This window comes from Mustela erminea, chromosome 4 (assembly GCF_009829155.1).
Source record: "Mustela erminea isolate mMusErm1 chromosome 4, mMusErm1.Pri, whole genome shotgun sequence".
NCBI lineage: Eukaryota > Metazoa > Chordata > Mammalia > Carnivora > Mustelidae > Mustela > Mustela erminea.
In genome coordinates this window covers 106,603,486-106,623,020 of record NC_045617.1, presented here as the reverse complement: position 1 = coordinate 106,623,020, position 19,535 = coordinate 106,603,486, and the positions used below count along the sequence as shown (strand labels likewise).

The following is a 19,535-nucleotide window of genomic DNA, read 5'->3' as shown; positions in this document are numbered from 1 at the left end:
AAAGTGAAAAGAAGAAAATCATAAAAATAAGAGCAGAAGTTAACGGAATAGGAAAGAAACATAGAATGGCAACTATCAACAATGCCAAAATTACATGTTCTTTGAAATTTGCTACTCCCTACCAAGACTAATCTGCAAATCAAATAAAATGAGAAAAGGTACAAATGGCCAATATCACAAGAAAGAGAGATCATTAGAGTCCCAACACCAATTTTTTTTTTTTTTTTTTTTTTTTGACAGAGAGAGATCACAGTAGGCAGAGAGGCAGAGAGAGAGGAAGGGAAGCAGGCCCCCTGCTGAGCAGAGAGCCCGACGTGGGGCTCGATCCCAGGACCCTGAGATCATGACCTGAGCCGAAGGCAGCGGCTTAACCCACTGAGCCACCCAGGCGCCCCAACACCAATTATATTTTATTGGCAATAATATGTGGCATAATTTTATTTTAAGCAAATATTTTTGATAAATAAAAATATTTTATGCCAATAATTTTAAAAATGAAGATTAAGTGAAAATGTTTCAAGAAGAAAACAAAATTTAATAAAATGGACATGATAATACATAGGTAACTGCATTGATGAAGTACATTGCGTCCATATTTAATACCTTCCTCAAAGAAAACTCCAAGTCCAGGTGACTATATTAGTGAATTCTACAACATATTGAGAGGTAGATATAATATTACATAAATTTTCCGAAATAATGTAAGGACAGCATAATCTTGACACCAAAATTTTATAAGAGCAGTACAAGCCAGGAAGTTTGAGGACACTCTGTTTAACATATATATTCTTTAAAACATAGAAAAGTGGAACCTGTGTCATATAAAATCAACATATTTTATGACCAAATAGACTTATTTCAGGAATGCATTCAAACATTCAAAAAATAGTGAACATATACAATACATCACAGCAAAGAGAAAAAAGGAAAAATGGTATTTGATAATCTCATTCAAAAAGCTAACAAAGTAAGAGGATTTATACAACAAATATCTGGATTCAATAAAAAGTATCAGTATTTCAGGCAGTGTGATATTGGTGCAAGAGTAGAAATAATGGACCAATAAAACCTAGAAACATGCGCACACACACACACACACACACACACACACACACCTATAGGCAAAGGAATATTGTATGCAGGATAACCATATTTAAACCTGATTCTTCACGATATTTTTCACTCACAGAAAATTTAACAATGTTAAAAAACTGAATTAGAATTTTACACTCTATAATGTCATTTTAGTCATGATGAGAATGATCTGTTTATTATCAGGATTTATTTATTTCATTAAGTGATTGCCATGATTTGTTTTGCCTGTCAAAATTTAGCTTTGTATTTATGTACTTAAAACTTTAAGTGTTTCTAATTTAGAACAGATTAATCTACTTCTGGCTTTATTGTTTTTATGGTGAGATAATCTATTTACTTAAATCTTTCTTATTTTGTTAATAGCTTAATTAAGTGGTCAGACAAATGTTTATACAACACATGCTAAAACCATAATTTTTTTTCCGAAATGGTTGCAGGCAAGACTTTGATCCATGTAGAGCTGAATTGACTATTCTAGGGAGGACTATAAAAGCAAGTGAATCTGTCAATCATGTATCTGGAAAACCCTTGCCAGAATCAGGATCTCTCTTTATTGGTGGATTTCCATATCTTCGTGGTACAAATCAGGTATTTCTGTTGATATTTTAAAATACATTGTGGGGTGCCTGAGTGGCTTAGTGGGTTAAGCACCTCATTCTTGATCTCACCTCAGATCATGACCTAAGGGTTTTGAGTTCAAGTTCTGCATTGTGCTCCATCCTGCATGTGGAGGTTACTTAAAAATATATTGATATATATAGATATAGATATGTAATATACAAAATGTTATTTTATGAAAAACAAAAATTGGAAAACTTTAGGAAAGTTCCCCAGTTAGTGAAGCTATTTTCATGGTTTCAAAAGAAACTACCAAGACTGAAACAGGAAGAAATAGACAATCTGACTAGACCAATACCCAGTAATGAAATTGAAAGGGTAATCAAAAACCTCCCAAAAAACAAGCCAGATGGCTTCCCAGGGGCATTCTACCAAACATTTAAAGAAGAAATCATACCTTTACTACTGAAGCTGTTCCAAAAAAAAAAAAAAAAAAAAAAAAAAAAGAAATGGAAGGAAAACTTCCAAACTCATTCTGTGAGGCCAGCATTATAGTGATCCCCAAACCAGACAAGGACCCCATCAAGAAAGAGAATTACAGACCAATATTCCTGATTGACATGGATGCCAAAATACTCAACCAGATGCTAGCTGATAGTATCCAAAAATACATTAAAAAGATTTTTCACCATGACCAGGTGGGGTTTATTCCTGGGATGCAAAGGTGCTTCAATATTCACACATCAATCAATGTGATCACGTTAACAAAATAAAAGAGACAAGAACCATATGATCCTCTCAATTGATGCAGAAAAAGCATTTGACAGAATACAGCATCCTTTCCTGATTAAAGCTCTTCAAAATATAGGGAACATACCTCAATATCATAAAAGCCATCTATGAAAATCCCAGAACAAATATCATTCTCAATGGGAAAAAACTGAGAGCTTTTCCCTTAAGGTCAAGAACATGACAGGGATGCCCAGTCTCACCACTGTTGTTCAACATAGTACTAGAAGTCCTAACCTTAATAATTAGACAACAGAAAGAAATAAAAGGCATTCAAATTGGCAAAGAAAAAGTCAAATTCTCTCTTTGAAGATGACATGATACTTCATGTGGAAAATACGAAAGAATCCACCCCCAAATTACTAGGACTCACACAGCAATTCAGCGACGTGGCAGGATACAAAATCAATATGCAGAAATCAGTTGGATTTCTATACACTAAACAATGTGACTGAAGAAAGAGAAATTAAGGAATCAATTCCGTTTACAGTAGCACCAAAAACCATAACATACCTAGAAATAAACCTTACTAAAGAGGTAAAGGATTTATACTCTAGAAACTACAAATCACTTATGAAAGAAATTAAAGAAGACACAAAGAGATGGAAAAACATCCATGCCCATGGTTGGGAAGAATAAACAGTGAAAATGTCTATGCTGCTCAGAGCAATCTACACTTTCAGTGCAATCCCTTTCAGAATACTGACATTTTTCACAGAGCTATAACAAACCTAAAATTTTATGAAACCAGAAAAGACCTTGAATCACCGGGGGATTATTAAAAAAGAAAACCGAACCTGGGGGCATCACAATGTCTGACTATAAGCTATGTTACAAAGCTGGTATCATCAAGACAGCATGGTATTGGCACAAAAACAGACACATAGTGGAACAGAATAGAGACCCCAGAAATGGGCCCTCAACTCTCTGGTCAACTAATCTTCGACAAATCAGGAAAGAATATCCAATGGAAAAAAGACAGCCTCTTCAATAAATGGCGCTGGGAAAATTGGACAGACATATGCAGAAGAATGAAACTGGACCATACTCTTACACCACACACAAAGATAAATTCAAAGTGGACGAATGACCTAAATGTGAGACAGGAATCCATCAAAATCCTAGAGGAGAAATAGGCAGTAACTTCTTTCAAGATGCGTCTCTAAAAGCAAGGGAAACAAAAGCAAAAATAAATATTTGGTACTTCATCAAGATAAAAAGCTTTTGCACTACAAAGGAAACAGTCAACAAACCTAAGAAGCAACCAACAGAATGAGAGAAGTTATTTACAAATGACATTACAAATAAAGGGCTGGTATCCAAGATCTATGAAGAATTTCTCAGGGTACCTGGATGGTTCAGTTGGTTAACTGGCTGCCTTTGGTTCAGGTCATGATCCCAGAGTCTTGGGATCGAGCCCTACGTCTGGCTCCCTGCTCATTGGAAAGTCTAACTCTCCCTCTCCCTCTGCCTACTGCTCTGCCTGCTTGTACTCTCTCTCTCTGTCTCTCTGTCAAATCAATCAATCAATTAATCAGTCTTTACAAAAAAAAAAAAAAAAAAAGAACTTCTTAGACTCAACACCCAAAAACCAAATAATCCAGTCAATAAATGGGCAGAAGACATGAACAGATACTTTTCCAAAGAAGACATACAAATGCCTAACAGACATGTATAAAGATGTTCAACATCACTAGCCATCAGGGAAATACAAATAAAAACTATAATGAGGCCTACATAACACCAGTTAGAATGGCCAAAATTAACAAGACAGGAAACAACAAGTGTTGGTGAGGATGTGGAGAAAGGGGAACCCTCTTAAACTGTTGGTGGGAATGCAAGCTGGTACAGCCACTCTTGAAAACAGTATGGAAGTTTTTTAACATGCTAAAAATAGAGCTACTCTATGACCCAGCAATTGCACTACTAGGTATTTACCCCAAAGATATAGGTGTAGTGAAAAGAAGGACCACATGCACCCCGGTATTCATAGTAGCAATGTCTACTGTAGCCAATCTGTGGAAGGAGCTGAGAGGCCCTTCAGCAGATGAATGAATAAAGAAGATGTGGTTCATATATACAATGGAATATTACTCAACCATCAGAAAGGATGAATACCTACCATTTGCATCGACACGGGTAGAACTGGAGGGGATTATGCTAAGTGAAATAAGTCAATCAGAGAAAGACAGTTATCATATGGTTTCACTGATGTGTGGATATAAGAAATAACGTGGAGGATCACAGAAGGGAGGGAAAACTGAATGGAAGAAATCAGGGAGGGAGACAAACCATGAGAGACTCTGGACTCCGGGAACCAAACTAAGGGTTACAGAAGGGAGGGGGGTGGAGGGTAGGGTAGCCAGGGGATGAGTATTAAGGAGAGCACACAGGATCATAAGCACTGGATGTTATACACATCTAATGAATTATTGAACACTGCATTAAAAGCTAATGATGTACTATATACTGGCTAATTGAACATAACAATGAAAAAATAAAAATAAAAGATAAAATATCATGCAAAAGTAAAAAGAAATTTTAAGCAATTCTACCAACATATGTGACTTCAAAAAGTTTATTCTCATTACACAGAATTGCTCTGATATCAGGCTGTTTTTCCATCTAATAGCTGTACATTTATGGGCTTTTGTTCACTCCTAAGCTAGTGATTTCACTGGATTTATGAGTGGGTTGGTTAAAAACATACCACAAGTCTGATTTGAGAAATGGAAATGGAAGACCATTCCCAGTCTCCACTTCATATGGAGTTACTAAAATGTAAAAACGTTCTCTACAGAGTTTTGTGCATATGCCAATGCAGTCTTTAAATTTCCATTTAGATAATTAGCTTATTGTCTTCATTATGAACCTATATTTTTAGGTAAGAGCTTGCATGCTGACTTAAATGCTATTGATTATTGATTCCATTTTATGTTATTACAGAGAATTACTTTAAAAATTTAAGGTTGCTTGTTAATTGTATCAATAGCTTATTACATTTATGAATCTTTTACTATATTTATCATTGTACTTTACATATTTGAACATACTGTTTTTATTATTAGAAATCTGAAATGCTCTTATTTCAAAGCTCCACAAGTATTATAAATTGGGTATAAATTTCACAATATTATAAATGTTATGACTATTTTATGTAGGCTAAAAATTTTCAAAGCAGATATACATAAAGAACAAAAGTCACTTGCATAGTTGATGTGACATAAATGATTTTAATGAAATGAAGGGAATTCTGTCTCTAAGCATGCAGACATATTAAATTCAGCTCTACTCCATTAAACTTTTGTGACTTTTTCTATGGTAATGTACTTCATTGACTTTTTCTTAGACAAGCCTATAAGCTCTATAAGAGTAGCAATGTCTGTTTCATTTACCTTTTTATATATCAAGGCAAGGACAGTTTGTGTCACATAGTAGGTGCTTGATAAACATCTGGTAAATGTATGATCAATTAAAGAGTGGATGATAGGATTCCAAAAACTTACATAAATTAAAATTTAGTCATTTATATTTAAATTGGTTTCTTACTTCACAGTTTTATATATATTTACCAAAGAAAGGATGAGTTTTCATATAGAATTTAATTTTTGTGGGCATACATTAATTAAATGCAGGTTCTTAAAACTCAAGGAGCTAGTCTTCTGTTGAGAAGATACAGAAATGTCTCTATAAAGTTGGGTATTTAGTCTAATAGAAATATGAAAATATACAGGGACAATACAGAAAAATAGAAAAGGAAGCCTCTTAATCTCTCTGGGGGAATAAGAGTTGGTAGTGAGGCATAGATGTGAGGGATGATCAAGTGTCTACAAGGTAAATAATACGGAGACTATCATTCTGGGCCCCATGGAACATCACACACACAGGCTTAGGTAATGGAAAGACCTAGGAGAGGGGGAGTTTGAATAGAAATAACTCATTATTTTGGAGGCATGGAGTTTGTTGTGAGCTGAGCAGGAGGAAAACTTGATGTTGGAAAAGTTGAGCAGGAGGCTGAACATAAATGGATCCTGTATATAATGTGAAATAACATATATTTTAATATTGGTACATGTGGAAGCCATTAAAGAAATTTGAATAAGGACTGGTCTGATGTAGTTTTCTTTCTGATAGCATCTGAAGTTATAAGATTAGAGGGGTTTAGGGCGCCTGGGTGGCTCAGTGGGTTAAGCCGCTGCCTTCGGCTCAGTTCATGATCTCAGGGTCCTGGGATCGAGTCCCGCATCGGGCTCTCTGCTCAGCAGGGAGCCTGCTTCCCTCTCTCTCTCTCTCTCTCTGCCTGCCTCTCCGTCTACTTGTGATTTCTTCTGTCAAATAAATAAATAAAATCTTTAAAAAAAAAAAAATAAGATTAGAGGGGTTTAGACTGCCGGTCAAGAATTGGTAATGTTAGGACTAATATTAATGAATATGAAATGTAAATATAAATATAAATATTAATAAGAAAATTAAACAAATGTTGTGACAATAAGGGTGAGACAATGACTATAAAAACTATTAAACTTGTAAATAATTATAGGAAAAAATAGAAAAATTGGAATTTCAATGACCAGTTTGGCTTATATAAGTAGAGAATGTATGTGTCTTACTTCAGATAGGGATAAGATTATTTATGAAGATGGCAAGTTCATTTTGCATTTACATTAATTATGGGCAGAGATAATTTTCAAATATTTGCCAGCTGGTTTGCCATGACCACTAATTTATCAATCCACTACATCAGTATCTTCCTGCTGCATATCATTCTATTCTGTGGGAAATTGTGATATAAAGTAAGTTATTTGAAATATGAGCCTTGAGTTCTTAAGTGATCCTGATGATATGGCTATGGAGTCTTTATAAGGGCGATAGTGGGGGCCACAATCACTGGTTGGATTGATCTTATGGGATGAAATGAGAGTTAATGATTGGGGATCAGCAGTCAAGGAGTGGGCTAACAAAGAGGGGCCCCCCAAAATGGTTAAAGAGTAGAAAAATTGGTATTGGGACAAGGGGAAAAAATATTGTCACAAAAACAAAGAATTTCCAAAGGGAGTATACAATTGACATCAAAACTATAAAATGTCAACCAGCAGTTTCAGGAGAACAATAAGAATAGAAAAAATATTGTAACTTTTTGAGGAGAAATAAATGGAATGGAAAAAGCAACAGATATTTGATTCCTTTTTCTAGAAGCTTGTTAATAAAAAGAGAAAGGTGTTATCTAGGGGAGGACAGGGTGTCAGAGTAGAGTTGCAAAGATAGATCATAGTAAACTATATTCTGAAGACTTTTTTTTCCCAAAAGCTTTTTAGAAAGGATTGGCATTAATTAAGGGATTATCTGAATAAAAGTGTGGTGCTCATTTTGGGATGTAGAAGAACTGGACATTTGTCACAATCAGATTTAGAGAAATTTCAGTGTGTAGACCAGTGAAGTTACCTGGAAATTAAAAGGACTGCCTACTAAGCAGGTTTCCCCTCCTTGTTAAATGTGCTGTATTTGAAACATTTTAAGTCAGTCGGAAAGATTTTATGATTTTATTCTTTTCTTATACTGTTACTACCTCACAGTAACTGTGTATGTATATGACAGTCACTATATTGCTATGTACTGATTGATTAAAGCACAATATAAAATATATCTATAATACTTAAAAGGAAATCATGTGATGGTTCTGAAAACAAAGAAAAAACAACTTTGTGAACCTGTGTCTGTGCAGTAGAGCCCCTTTGAATTATCTAAGTATCATGCAGGCTCTAACTATCTAATTATTGTGTTCTGATTAAGAGCTGCTGTTTAAACACAGTGGGTTGTCAGTACTCAGAAAATTAAAAACAACAGGTTTGCAGTATTAAACACTAAGAAAGAGAACTGTAGTTGAGTCCTCAAGCCAATAAGTGCTCAGTTACACTTAACTCTCCTGCCTCCAAGTTTCCAATAATGTCTTTTTGTACTGGCCAGAATCCTTCCATGTAATAAGAGCTCCTACTCCAATGTGTATATACTGACAGGTTGTTTAATGCTTCCTTTAACAAAAACGCACAGAGCTCAGTAGGGAGGAGAGAATGAAACAGTGATGCACTTTAAATTTTTTGCCTGAAGTGTGAAAAATTCTGTGTCCCCTGAGGACTGTAAATGATAACTTCCAGAGTCCAAGAGTAAATGCCCCCTCTCTGGTGGTAGCAAAACACTTTCCTTGGTAGTGCTTTAATTGTTTTATACTTCCTATTGCATGTCCTCCTGCTTTTGGGTCTAAGATGCTTAAGGACACCAAGCCTTAATTCTTTAGCAAATGCAGACCAAGTTAGAATGGTACCAACTATTGTCTTTGCTAAGTATAAAAGGAAGTAAGATGATTATCCAGATATATATTATTGTTAATCAATTAGTAGACTTTTTTTTTCTTTCTACAAAAGTTAGTAATATAAAATGTGTTCTGTGAAGATGTTACTTCTTTTTTTCACATTCAAGTCAATCAGTATTATTAAAAGCAGAATTTATAATAGCATATACTCTTATATAAGATAGGAATTTTTGAAGAATTAGTGACTAACTTAATTCATTTGGGCCACCATGACAGAAATACCAAACAATAGGTGATTTAAACAACAAACATTTATTTTTCATAGTTTGGAAGTGTGGGAAGTCCAAGATCATAGTGCTGACAGGTTGCAGTCCAATGAGGGCCCCTTTTCTTTTTCATAGACAGTTGTCTTCTGCTATGTCCTCACACTGGCAGAAGGAATAAGAGAGTTCTCTGGAATTTCTTATGAGAGCACTAATCCCATTCATGAGGGATCTACCCTTATGACCTAATCACCTCCTAAAGCTCCACCTCCTAATACCAACATATTGGGAATTAGGATTTTAATATGAATTTTAGGGGGACACAAACTTTTAGTTCATACCAGTGATTTATTCAAGAATCTAAATATTCATTTTAACTTTTTGTTTAATTTTTAATTTTAACACAATAGAGGAATTAAATAATTATTACAATTTTAAGTGAATTCCTTGAGAAAATAACACTTCGGTAAAACAAGTAAGTATTATCTACTTTATATATGCTTAAAACATTGATTTGCATATTCAAAAATTAATCTGCTACAAACCCATTCACATTTACAAAAAAGCCTGTCAGTCATCAGCCTTTTAAAAATCTTTTAGCCAAAAAAGTTACTGTTAAATTAACAATCTAACATAAAGAAAGAATTCTCCTTTGGAAATTGTGATTGATTTCTGAGGAACAAAGGAAAAAAAGTCACCTCAGTTGGCTATATTCCTGTTTCTGTTAGAATATTTTAATAGCTTATGTTACTCATCATGGTTCATTATAAATTTAAAGAGGAAATGACACCTCAGTAACACATAAACAATGTATTTGTTTATGATTTTGATAGACTTTGAGAGGATGCTTGTCAACCTTTTTGAGCTCTTCCAAGATACTTGTTATATGAATACAAGGTAATCAGTCAGAAATAAATGGAAACACACTATTGAAAATAATTTTCAAAAGTTGACTATATTCAACCCTGGGGTTATGTAAATGCTGAAAAACAAAATAAAACAAACAAAACAAAACAAACAAAAACAGTTAATCCCCACCTTTTCCTTATTTTCTTTCCATTTGTTGTTAAAAGGAAAGTCATTCATTTCTCCATTTGACCAGTCTATAGGACTACCATTTAAGCTTTTAGTTATCTATTTTGCCACCAATGGCATTTTGCTACAAATAAACAAAATATCAGATGAGGACCAACCCAATGATAATTATTTCTCATTCCTTGCACATGTAAGAATCACTTTTAATTTACTCTCGTGCAAGGGCCTGCCTTGCTTAAGCAGTAATCCTCTGTGGACTGAGCCTCACTCAGTTGTACAGCAAAAACTGGCTTCTACTCCACTCTCCTCCCACAGTTCCTCCTTTTTCTACCAACTGCACTTCCATTTTTTGCTCTGATCCATATATTTATTACTTTTGTCTCTGTTTCTTGATATCCTTGCAAAACTCTGTCAGGAATTTGGGAGGACCTATCTCTGAATCTGTTCCTACTCCAAATCCTTTATTTATTTTTTTTTTTTAAGATTTTATTTATTTGACAGAGATCACAAGGAGGCAGAGAGGCAGGCAAAGAGAGAGAGGAAGGGAAGCAGGCTCTCCGCTGAATGGAGAGCCCGAAGCGGGGCTCAATCCCAGGACCCCAAGATCATGACCTGAGCCGAAGGCAGAGGCTTTAATCCACTGAGCCACCCAGGCGCCCCTGCAAATCCTTTCTTAATCTGTGTTTCCAAAATTTTAAGGATCGCTTCTTGAATTCTTCCATTTGTGTTTGCTTCTGGTTTTGAAAAGTTCCCCATATATGTAATTATAGTTCTTTTATTCAAGAATACTGGCTTATATTTACCACAGTATACCTTACCCTAATCATTTCATCTCATTAACAGATGTAGAAAAAAATACATGCAGGTCTACACACATGAATCTAGATACTTCAGAAGGAGATATCAAGCATGAGTCTAGGGTTTCTGGTGGCTTAAGCAACAAAATGGGGGTTCCATTACTAAGATGAGGAAAACTGTGGAGAACAGACTGGGGGGAAATGAAATGATTGATTGGACACTTCAAGTTTGAGGTATCTGTGAGGCTTGCAGAGAGAGGAGTTACCAAGGTTAACACTTGTGTTCATGACTTAGGGAATTCTCAGCATGTAGTATTTAAATACATGTGATCAGATGAGATCAACTCAGGGGGAGAGTGAGGAGAATGAAAAGAGAAGAACCAGAGCAAATTCTTGGAGAAAAGTGAGAAGGTAGTTAAGTATCCGAACACAAAGTAGGCAGAGGAGTTAAGAGCACAACCAGGAAAATGAGCTGTTATTGTAGCAGGCAAAGAAGAGCAAGTTTCAGCAAAGAGGAGCCCTTCAACCCTGCTTAAGTTGAATCTATAAAGAATAAGGGCTAAGAAGCATCTAATAGGTTTTCTGACATGGAGATCATGATAAGCTTGTAGGAGAAATGACTACCTCTTTTTAAGCTCATGATGGTGTATGAAGGAATATCATTAGCATTCTGTTAAGAACCAATGTTTTCCCTTGGCAAAAGGGGGAGAATCTAGCTGAATATTTGCTTCCTATTGTAACAAGCATGGAAATTCCAACTGCAGGGAGGTAGTTTGAGCATGGAAATTCCAACTGCAGGGAGGTAGTTTAGTAAGTTTTTAATCTATATTGTAAATCCTTTTTGTATCACCTGTAAAGTGGAAGATGTTCACATGCTGAACAACAAAATATTTTAGTTTAAGAATACACACTATTGAAATTCTTATACTTGAATATAAGGAGACATACTGCTGCATGTAACAGGAATCATTTAGTATCTGTCTTTCTGTGCCTGGCTTCCTTCACTTAGCATAATGTCCTCTAGTCCATCCATGTTGTCACTTATTACAGAATTTCCTTTGTATAATTTATTTATTTATTTATATTTTTAAAGATTTTATTTATTTATTTGACAGAGAGAGAGAGCACAAGCAGGGGGAGCAGCAAGGAGAGACAGGCTCCCTGCTGAGTGGGGGAGCCCAATGAGTGGGGGACCTTAGGATTGTGACCTGAGCTAAAGGCAGCTGCTTACCAACTGAGCTACCCAGGTGCCCCCAGAATTTCCTTTTTTTTAAAGGCTTTAAAAAAGGTCCCTTTTTTATTTTTTTAAAGGTTAATTCCTTTTTTAAATATATATTTTTTAAGATTTATTTATTTGACAGAGAGAGAGAGAGAGATCACAAGTAGGCAGAGAGGCAGGCAGAGAGAGAGAGGAAGGGAAGCAGGCTCCCTGCTGAGCAGAGAGCCCGATGTGGGACTCGATCCTAGGACCCTGAGATCATGATCCGAGCCGAAGGCATCGGCTTAACCCACTGAGCCACCCAGGCGCCCCAATTCCTTTTTTAAAAAGGAATAGTATTCTGTTTTATGTATTTACTACATTTTCTTTATCTATTGGTTTGTCAGTGGACATTAAATTATTTCCATATCTTGGTTCTTGTGAATAGTACTGCTATGAATATAGGAGAGTTAATATCTTTTCAAGATCTTGATTTCAGTTCTTTTGAATAAGTACCCAGTAGTGGGATTGCAAGATCATATGATAGTTCCATTTTTAATTTTTAGGTAACCTCTGTAATACTTCCCATAACAGCTGCACCATTTTGCATTCCCACCAGCAGTGCACAAGGGTTCTGATTTCTACGCGTGCATGCACACACATACACACACACTTACATACACATATACAAATATATACACATATGTACATACATACATATATATAGCGGTGTGTGTGTGTGTTTCACTATGAGTGTGCTTGTTTATTTATTTCTCTGTCTAAAACTCCATACTGTGGTGAATGGAAGTAGCAAGAGTAGGCATCCTTGTCTTATTCCAGATCTTAGGTGAATATCTTTCAGTTTTAAACTATTGAGTATGATGTTAGCTTTCTGAACTTGTCAAGTATGGCAGTTATTATGTTGAAGTATTGTCCTTTTATTCCTAGTTTTCTGAGTGTTTTTATTGTGAAAGTACATTGAATTTTGTCATTCTTTTTCTGTATCTATTGAGATGACTGGATGATTTTGTATCTTTTATCTTTGTATATTCTGTATATTTTTATCTTTTTTTTCTGTGAAGGTGATTAATTGATGTTTGGTATGTTGAACCATTCTTACATGCTACAGATAAATCTCACTTGTTTGTGGTGTATGATCCTTTTGGTTTGTTAATATTTTGTTGAGTTTTGCGTGTATCTTCATCAGGGATATTAGCAGGTAGTTTGCTTTTCTTGTGGTGTCTATGACTGGCTTTCATATCAGAGTAATGGTGGCCTCATAAAATGTGTTTGGAAATGTTCCTTCATCTTCCATTTTTTGGAAGAGCTTGAAGATAATTGATGTTAATTCTTCTCTAAGAGTTTGGTAGAATTCACCAGTAAAGACACCTTGTCCTGGTATTTTTTGTTTTTTGGAAGGCTTTTGATTACTAATTCAGTCTTCTTACTAGTTATTTGTTCTTTCAGAGTTTCTGTTTCTTTATGATTTAGTCTTGATAGGTTGTATATTTCTAGGAGCTTATCTCTCTCTTCTAGGTTGCTCAGTTTGTTGGCATATAATTGTTAATAGTATTCTCTTATGATCATTTTTATTCCTTTGGCATCAGTCATAATGTCTCTTCTTTCATTTCTGATCTTATTTGAGTCTTCTTTGTTAGATTAGCAAAGTTTTTCAATTTTGTTGATCTTTTCAAAAACCCAACTCAGTGTTGTTGATTTTGTTTTTTTGAATGAATATTTCAGTCCATTGACAAAGTGATTATTGATAGAGAAGTATTTACCATTGCCATTTCTTGTTTTCTGGTAGTCTTATAGTTCCTTTCTCTATCTTTTCCTCTTTTGCTGTCTTTTGTGTTTTGTTAATTTTTTTTTGTATATATGTTTGATTCCTTTCTCTTTTTCTTTTATGTAACTTCTATAGGTATTTTGTGTTTGTGTATTCTCTGTGTATGTGTGACTACCTCATGGTTTATATAAACTGTCTTATTATAGTACTGTAACACTATATTAAGCTAACAGTTTAGCTTCAGTCATATAAAAAAGTCTTTACACACTAATTTCTCCCATTCTCACACATTAGGTTATTGTTGTCACAATTTATATCTATTCATATTGAATATCTTTTGACATGATTTTGTAGTTATTTTTATGAACTACCACTACAGTAACAGTATATATTTATATATTTACCTTTACCAACAAGTTTTATAGTTTCTTACGCTACTGTGTTGCTGTTTCGTGTCTTTTCAGTTCAACTTCAAGAACTACCATTAGCATTTCTTGTAAGGTAGATCTAGTGGTGATGAACTCCCTCAGCTTTTATTTGTCTGGAAAATGCTTATATCTCCTTTATTTTAAAAGAGAGTTTTGCTGAACATGGTATTCTTGCTTGACAGTTTTTGTTGTTGTTGTTTTTCCTCTTGTCATCCACTTCCTTCTAGCCTGCAAGGTTTCTGATGATAAATCTGCTTATATAGTCTTATGAGGGTACCATTGTATACGTCATTCTCTTGCTGCTTTCAAAATTGTCTTTAACAGTTTGATTACAGTGTGTCTCAGTGTGGATTAATGGCATCTGCCCGCCCAAGCTGCCATCTTCATTTTCCCTGTAGATGTTAGACTGTGCTTGTCCCATCATAGCTCCAAGACTAACAAGACAGAAGCCAAACCTCTGGGGAACGCCTTCAGAAATGTGGAGTATTAGACATGCAGATCAATCCTTACCCTCCTCTGGGTGGAGCTAGGGGCTAGGTTTCTCTTCCTGATTGTATACACTATGTAGAAGGCCATGTGCCCTAAAAGAGTGTCCAGAATTACCCTATTGGCTTCATTGGGTCTCGTTTTACATTTTCCCAGGGTGAAGGAGCCTTCAATTAGTTTCTGATTTTTTACAAAGGAAACTGGTACGTGAATTGTTGCTCAGTCAGTGTGTTTGTAGAGAAAGGAGACTGGTGCTTCCTACTTTGACATCTTGCTGACATCACTCCTCTGCTTTTGTATTTTCTATAAAATATGTAAGGTAGTAATATTTTACTAGAATTGTTTGTAAATTACTGTTGAAGACTTCTGAAACGTCATTGAACAAATGTATGACATTCAGCTTTAAGAAATATTGGTATTGAGCTTGAAAAGAGATGAGGTATGTGAATGAGGAGGAAAGCAGATAGGGCCGTATGGTTTCCAAAGTCAGTTTGACATGAGGTGGTCATTCACTGGAATCTCAACCACGAATCAACATAATTTTATTCTATTTACAAGTTCATGTCTTAATATTAAGCACGCTCTATAGCTCTTTGGTACTCAAGCCAGACTCTTATCACAAAGAGCATGACAACTACATGGAGGAAAAAATATTTATCTCATACATATCTGTATACTTTTTCAGGAAACAACTTGGATTGTGGAAAAAATAACAGACCAAATAAGGACACTTATTTTCAATCACGTCTACCAAAAAATAATGAGTTTTTACATTGTTGACCATTACTTAAAATTTCTGTGCTTCAAACTACCCATCTGTAGATGAGTTTGGATTACATTATTTTAAAAGTCTATTTCAGTTCAAAATGCTATGTATGGTTCTATTCTATATAGTAACCATTATATGTATTATGTGTTATATGTATTACATATCATATATACTTTATATAATATATATTATATGCCATACACTATTATATGTTATTGTTATTTAATAATTATTATTAACATTTAATACTTATTTTTTATTTAACAGTATCTAATTATATTTTACATATTAATAATGATGTATATCATATACTACTTATAAGTACTTACTCAATATGGATTACACAGGTATTCTTTATATTAAGATATTAACACAGTCACAAATTCTATTATAGTGTGCTCACTTAAGATCATTTTCTCTCACTTTCATAAAATATCTCTGAGGATACCTCTCGAGAGACTTCCATCTGGTGTTCCTTCTGTTCCTGCCTAAATTTCCATTTATTTGTAAAAGGTCTCAAGGAATTTTCATTTGAAAACTAACAAATCATTAAACCTTCATAACACATCTCATGTTCGTAACTTAAACTCTGAAAAAAGAAAAAAACAGATGACAGTTGAGATAAGTGAATATCTCTATTTACTTTTTTCCCTGTGTTAATAGATATATTAAAATTGAAGTGCTTCAGTGTTCTCTTCCAAGTGGTTAAGGGGCAATGGGTAAAGTAAAGCAAGAAGTAATCTAGTTTATATTAGTTAGGGAATTCTAGAAATACATATAATTTTAAAACCCTGTTTAATTTTGCATCATAATCTATGTAACTTAACAGCAAGTGGAATAAAATCAATTTTTGGCTTAAGTTCTTTGGGGATATTAATTTGGGAGATAGTTTTCCAGTGAAATTTAAGGTCTTAAGGCTAATTTACCGAAAGGCTGAAGAACAGAGCCCTCAGGTGAATGATCTCACAAAAATCATAAGGTAAAATTTAAGGAGGCTGAGACTTGGGAAAATAAGTGAAGCATGAATTCAAAGAATTTACAACATAATCCATAAAGATGAAAATGAAGTAGTTCATAAAGTCAATTGTAAAATGTTACATAATCCAAAGTTATTAAAACTGCCTTTATTAGTGACTGCACTAGCTCCTTCAAAGACAAAAAGTGCAGTGTCTAGTTACATGGCATGGTAAGAAATAAACAGTTTTCTGATAATTAAGAACGAACTCTCTTAATGCTAAGACTTTATGAATATGTTGTTTTTGAGGCACATTCCATTTTCTCCTTGACATAAAATAGTGCTTTCTTATAAATCAGTGACATTAGTATAACCATTAATTCAGAAGAGGTAGTAGAGCTCCAGGATTAAGAATTGGAGCTCTGGAGCTGAATCTTACCTCCCCCAATTCATAGCCGTGGACCTTGAGCAAGCCATTTACCCTTTCTTGGCTTCATTTTCTTCATTTGCAGAATGGAGATGCCACCATTTTAGGATTGTAATAAGAAAGATTGAGACATTTCATTAGTGTACATTAAATAACTTATCCTTTGCCATTATTTTATTTTGAGTTTCTTTCCCACATGAAAGTGTAATTCTGTTTTATGCTAAATAAACACTAAGAAATTCTTTTTGAGGTTATTTCTAGTCCCATGTACTCCACTTTGGAAATAAAAGCTTTGAGATTGATTGTGATACACAAATGGATATCCATGTTATGAAATACTTAATTTCATTCCATATGCTAATAATTTCTTAAGTACTTAGTATAAATATAATTAACTTTTTGTTTTCCTACTGTTCACTCTATGTTTTATTTTTGCAGCAATCACTTACAAAAGTTTTCAGTGAAAATGCAGTTTTCTGTCATTTAAAACATTGTAATTTATCTTTCCAGAATAAGAAAGGAGAAATTATTTTCTGCAGTTTCACAAAGCCTTGTTCTTCACTGTCACTCTTGTCTGCTGACTGTTCCTCAGGCTCCAATACCTTATCCATTTTTCCTTATCACTGATATGAGGAATCATATCATCTATATAACATAAAGGAACATTCATCTGCTCATTTTTTCAGCAAGTAAGCAAACATTCTGCAACATGTATTCCTCTTTTAAGCGGGGGGCTAGTATAGACTCTGAGTTCATTACAAATATTAGTTTATTGGGTCCTTATAACAACTTTGTAGATAGACAATTATCTGTATTTTACAGCTGAGGAAATTGAAGCACAGTGAGATTAATCAACTTACTCAGGACACATAGTTTGGGATTGGTAGAATCATGATTGTATTTGAACCCAGACATCGCAGCTCCAAGATCCACTATGTTGTGTGATCTCACTATGGTTTTGGAACTACAGAGGAGAAGCCTGTTGGATATTCCAAGGATGTGTAGAAGTAGGATCATTTTAGAAAATTTTTCTTCCTGCAAAAATATGTGTATAAAGTACCCTTCCTTATAAAACTATTGTCTTTATTATAGTAGTTAATAGTTACTGAGCACTTTCTCTTTGTAGAGTGCTCTACAGCTATTCATACTTGATATTTCATTTCATACTTTCAGTAGCTCCTTGAAGTAGATAATATTACTAATTCCATTTCACAGATGAGGGAATTGAGGCATGCAACAGTTGAATGGCCTGATTTTGGTTACAAAGCTATTGAGTGGTAAGGACAAAATTTAAGCATGTGCTTTTAAAATATGTTGTTCTCCTTTACTACAAGGAACAATGTCAGACATCTTTTACCAGCCCACATTATTCTTACTTTGTTCTAATACCTGACTTTTAATGCAATGTGTATTTCAAACAAAATTCAGGTAACATTTTATATTATTAATGAATGAAAAATTCTGGCATAAAGTGATTTTTTTTGGGTTCACCTATCTTCTGGGACCTCCTTTTAAGTTGATTTATACCCTGAAAATCATCTTAATTCATTAATATGTTTTAAATGAGGTAATAGCAAGGAGAAATAGAGAAAAATGTGATCATTTATTTATCCACACAAAGCCTATCTAATTATATGTATTTATCTGCCCATCCATTCCTCCATCCATCCATCTACCCAACCATCCATCTAGAGAGTATCCCCTGTGTGTTAGGCATTGTGCTGTACTGGGGATTCACTGTTGAGTAATCAGATAACGTTCTGTATTTGTGGATCTTACTAATGAAAATATTCACAAACCCTCTGTACCTTCTTGGGGTCCATGTTTTCTTGGCAACAAAAACAAATTATTCCTTTTGAGTAAGGGTATGTATGGTTTATTACTAAATAAACATAGGAAAGCACCATTCAAGAAAAATAAATGATTACAGGCATACCTCAGAGATATTGCAGGTCCAGTTCCAGACCATTACAATAAAGCAAATATCACCAGCAAAGTGAGTCAAATGATTTTTTTTTATTTTCCAGTTCATATAGAAGTGATGTTTACTCTATACTATAGTCTATTAAGTGTGCAGTAGCATTGTTTAAAAGAACAGACTATGTATCTTTATGCTCAAGATCATCATCTGAGTTTTCAGCCAGTCATAATCACTAATCACAGATCACCCTGACAAATATAATAATAATGAAAAAGTTTGAAATATTGCAAGAATTACCAGAGTGTGACACAAAGACGTGAAGTTGAGCAAATGCTAATGGAAAAATGGTGCTGATAGACATGCTTGATTCAAGTTACCATAAACCTTCAATTTGTAAAAAAACATAATTGTGTGAAGTACAATAAAGTGAAGCACAATAAACTGACATATGCCTTTACTTGCTTACTAATTAGATGCCCCTCTGTAAGAAGAGATAAATTGTTTTTAAATGATTTTAAAAGACTTGAAGATGAAAACTAATGTGAAAAGTTCAAAATACTGAATTGAATATGTTTATACAGGCTATTTTTTTTGGTTTTGCTTTTTCTCTGAAAACCTCTCATTCTTTTATTATGCTGTTTATTCTAAAATTTGTAGCACTTCTGAAAATTATTGAACCATATTCTTTATTTTGAGGAATATTAGCTAATAGCATTCATCA

General features: G+C 34.3%; 1 protein-coding gene across 1 annotated transcript in view; it reads left to right on the top strand.

Annotated features, from left to right (window-relative positions):
• EYS (eyes shut homolog) overlaps positions 1-19,535 on the top strand; it is a 1,637,266-nt gene that overhangs the window by 1,051,568 nt on the left and 566,163 nt on the right. Inside the window, 2 exon segments of the mRNA XM_032341352.1 lie at positions 1,533-1,669; positions 3,045-3,067. Of these exon segments, the coding sequence (XP_032197243.1) occupies positions 1,533-1,669; positions 3,045-3,067 (160 nt within the window).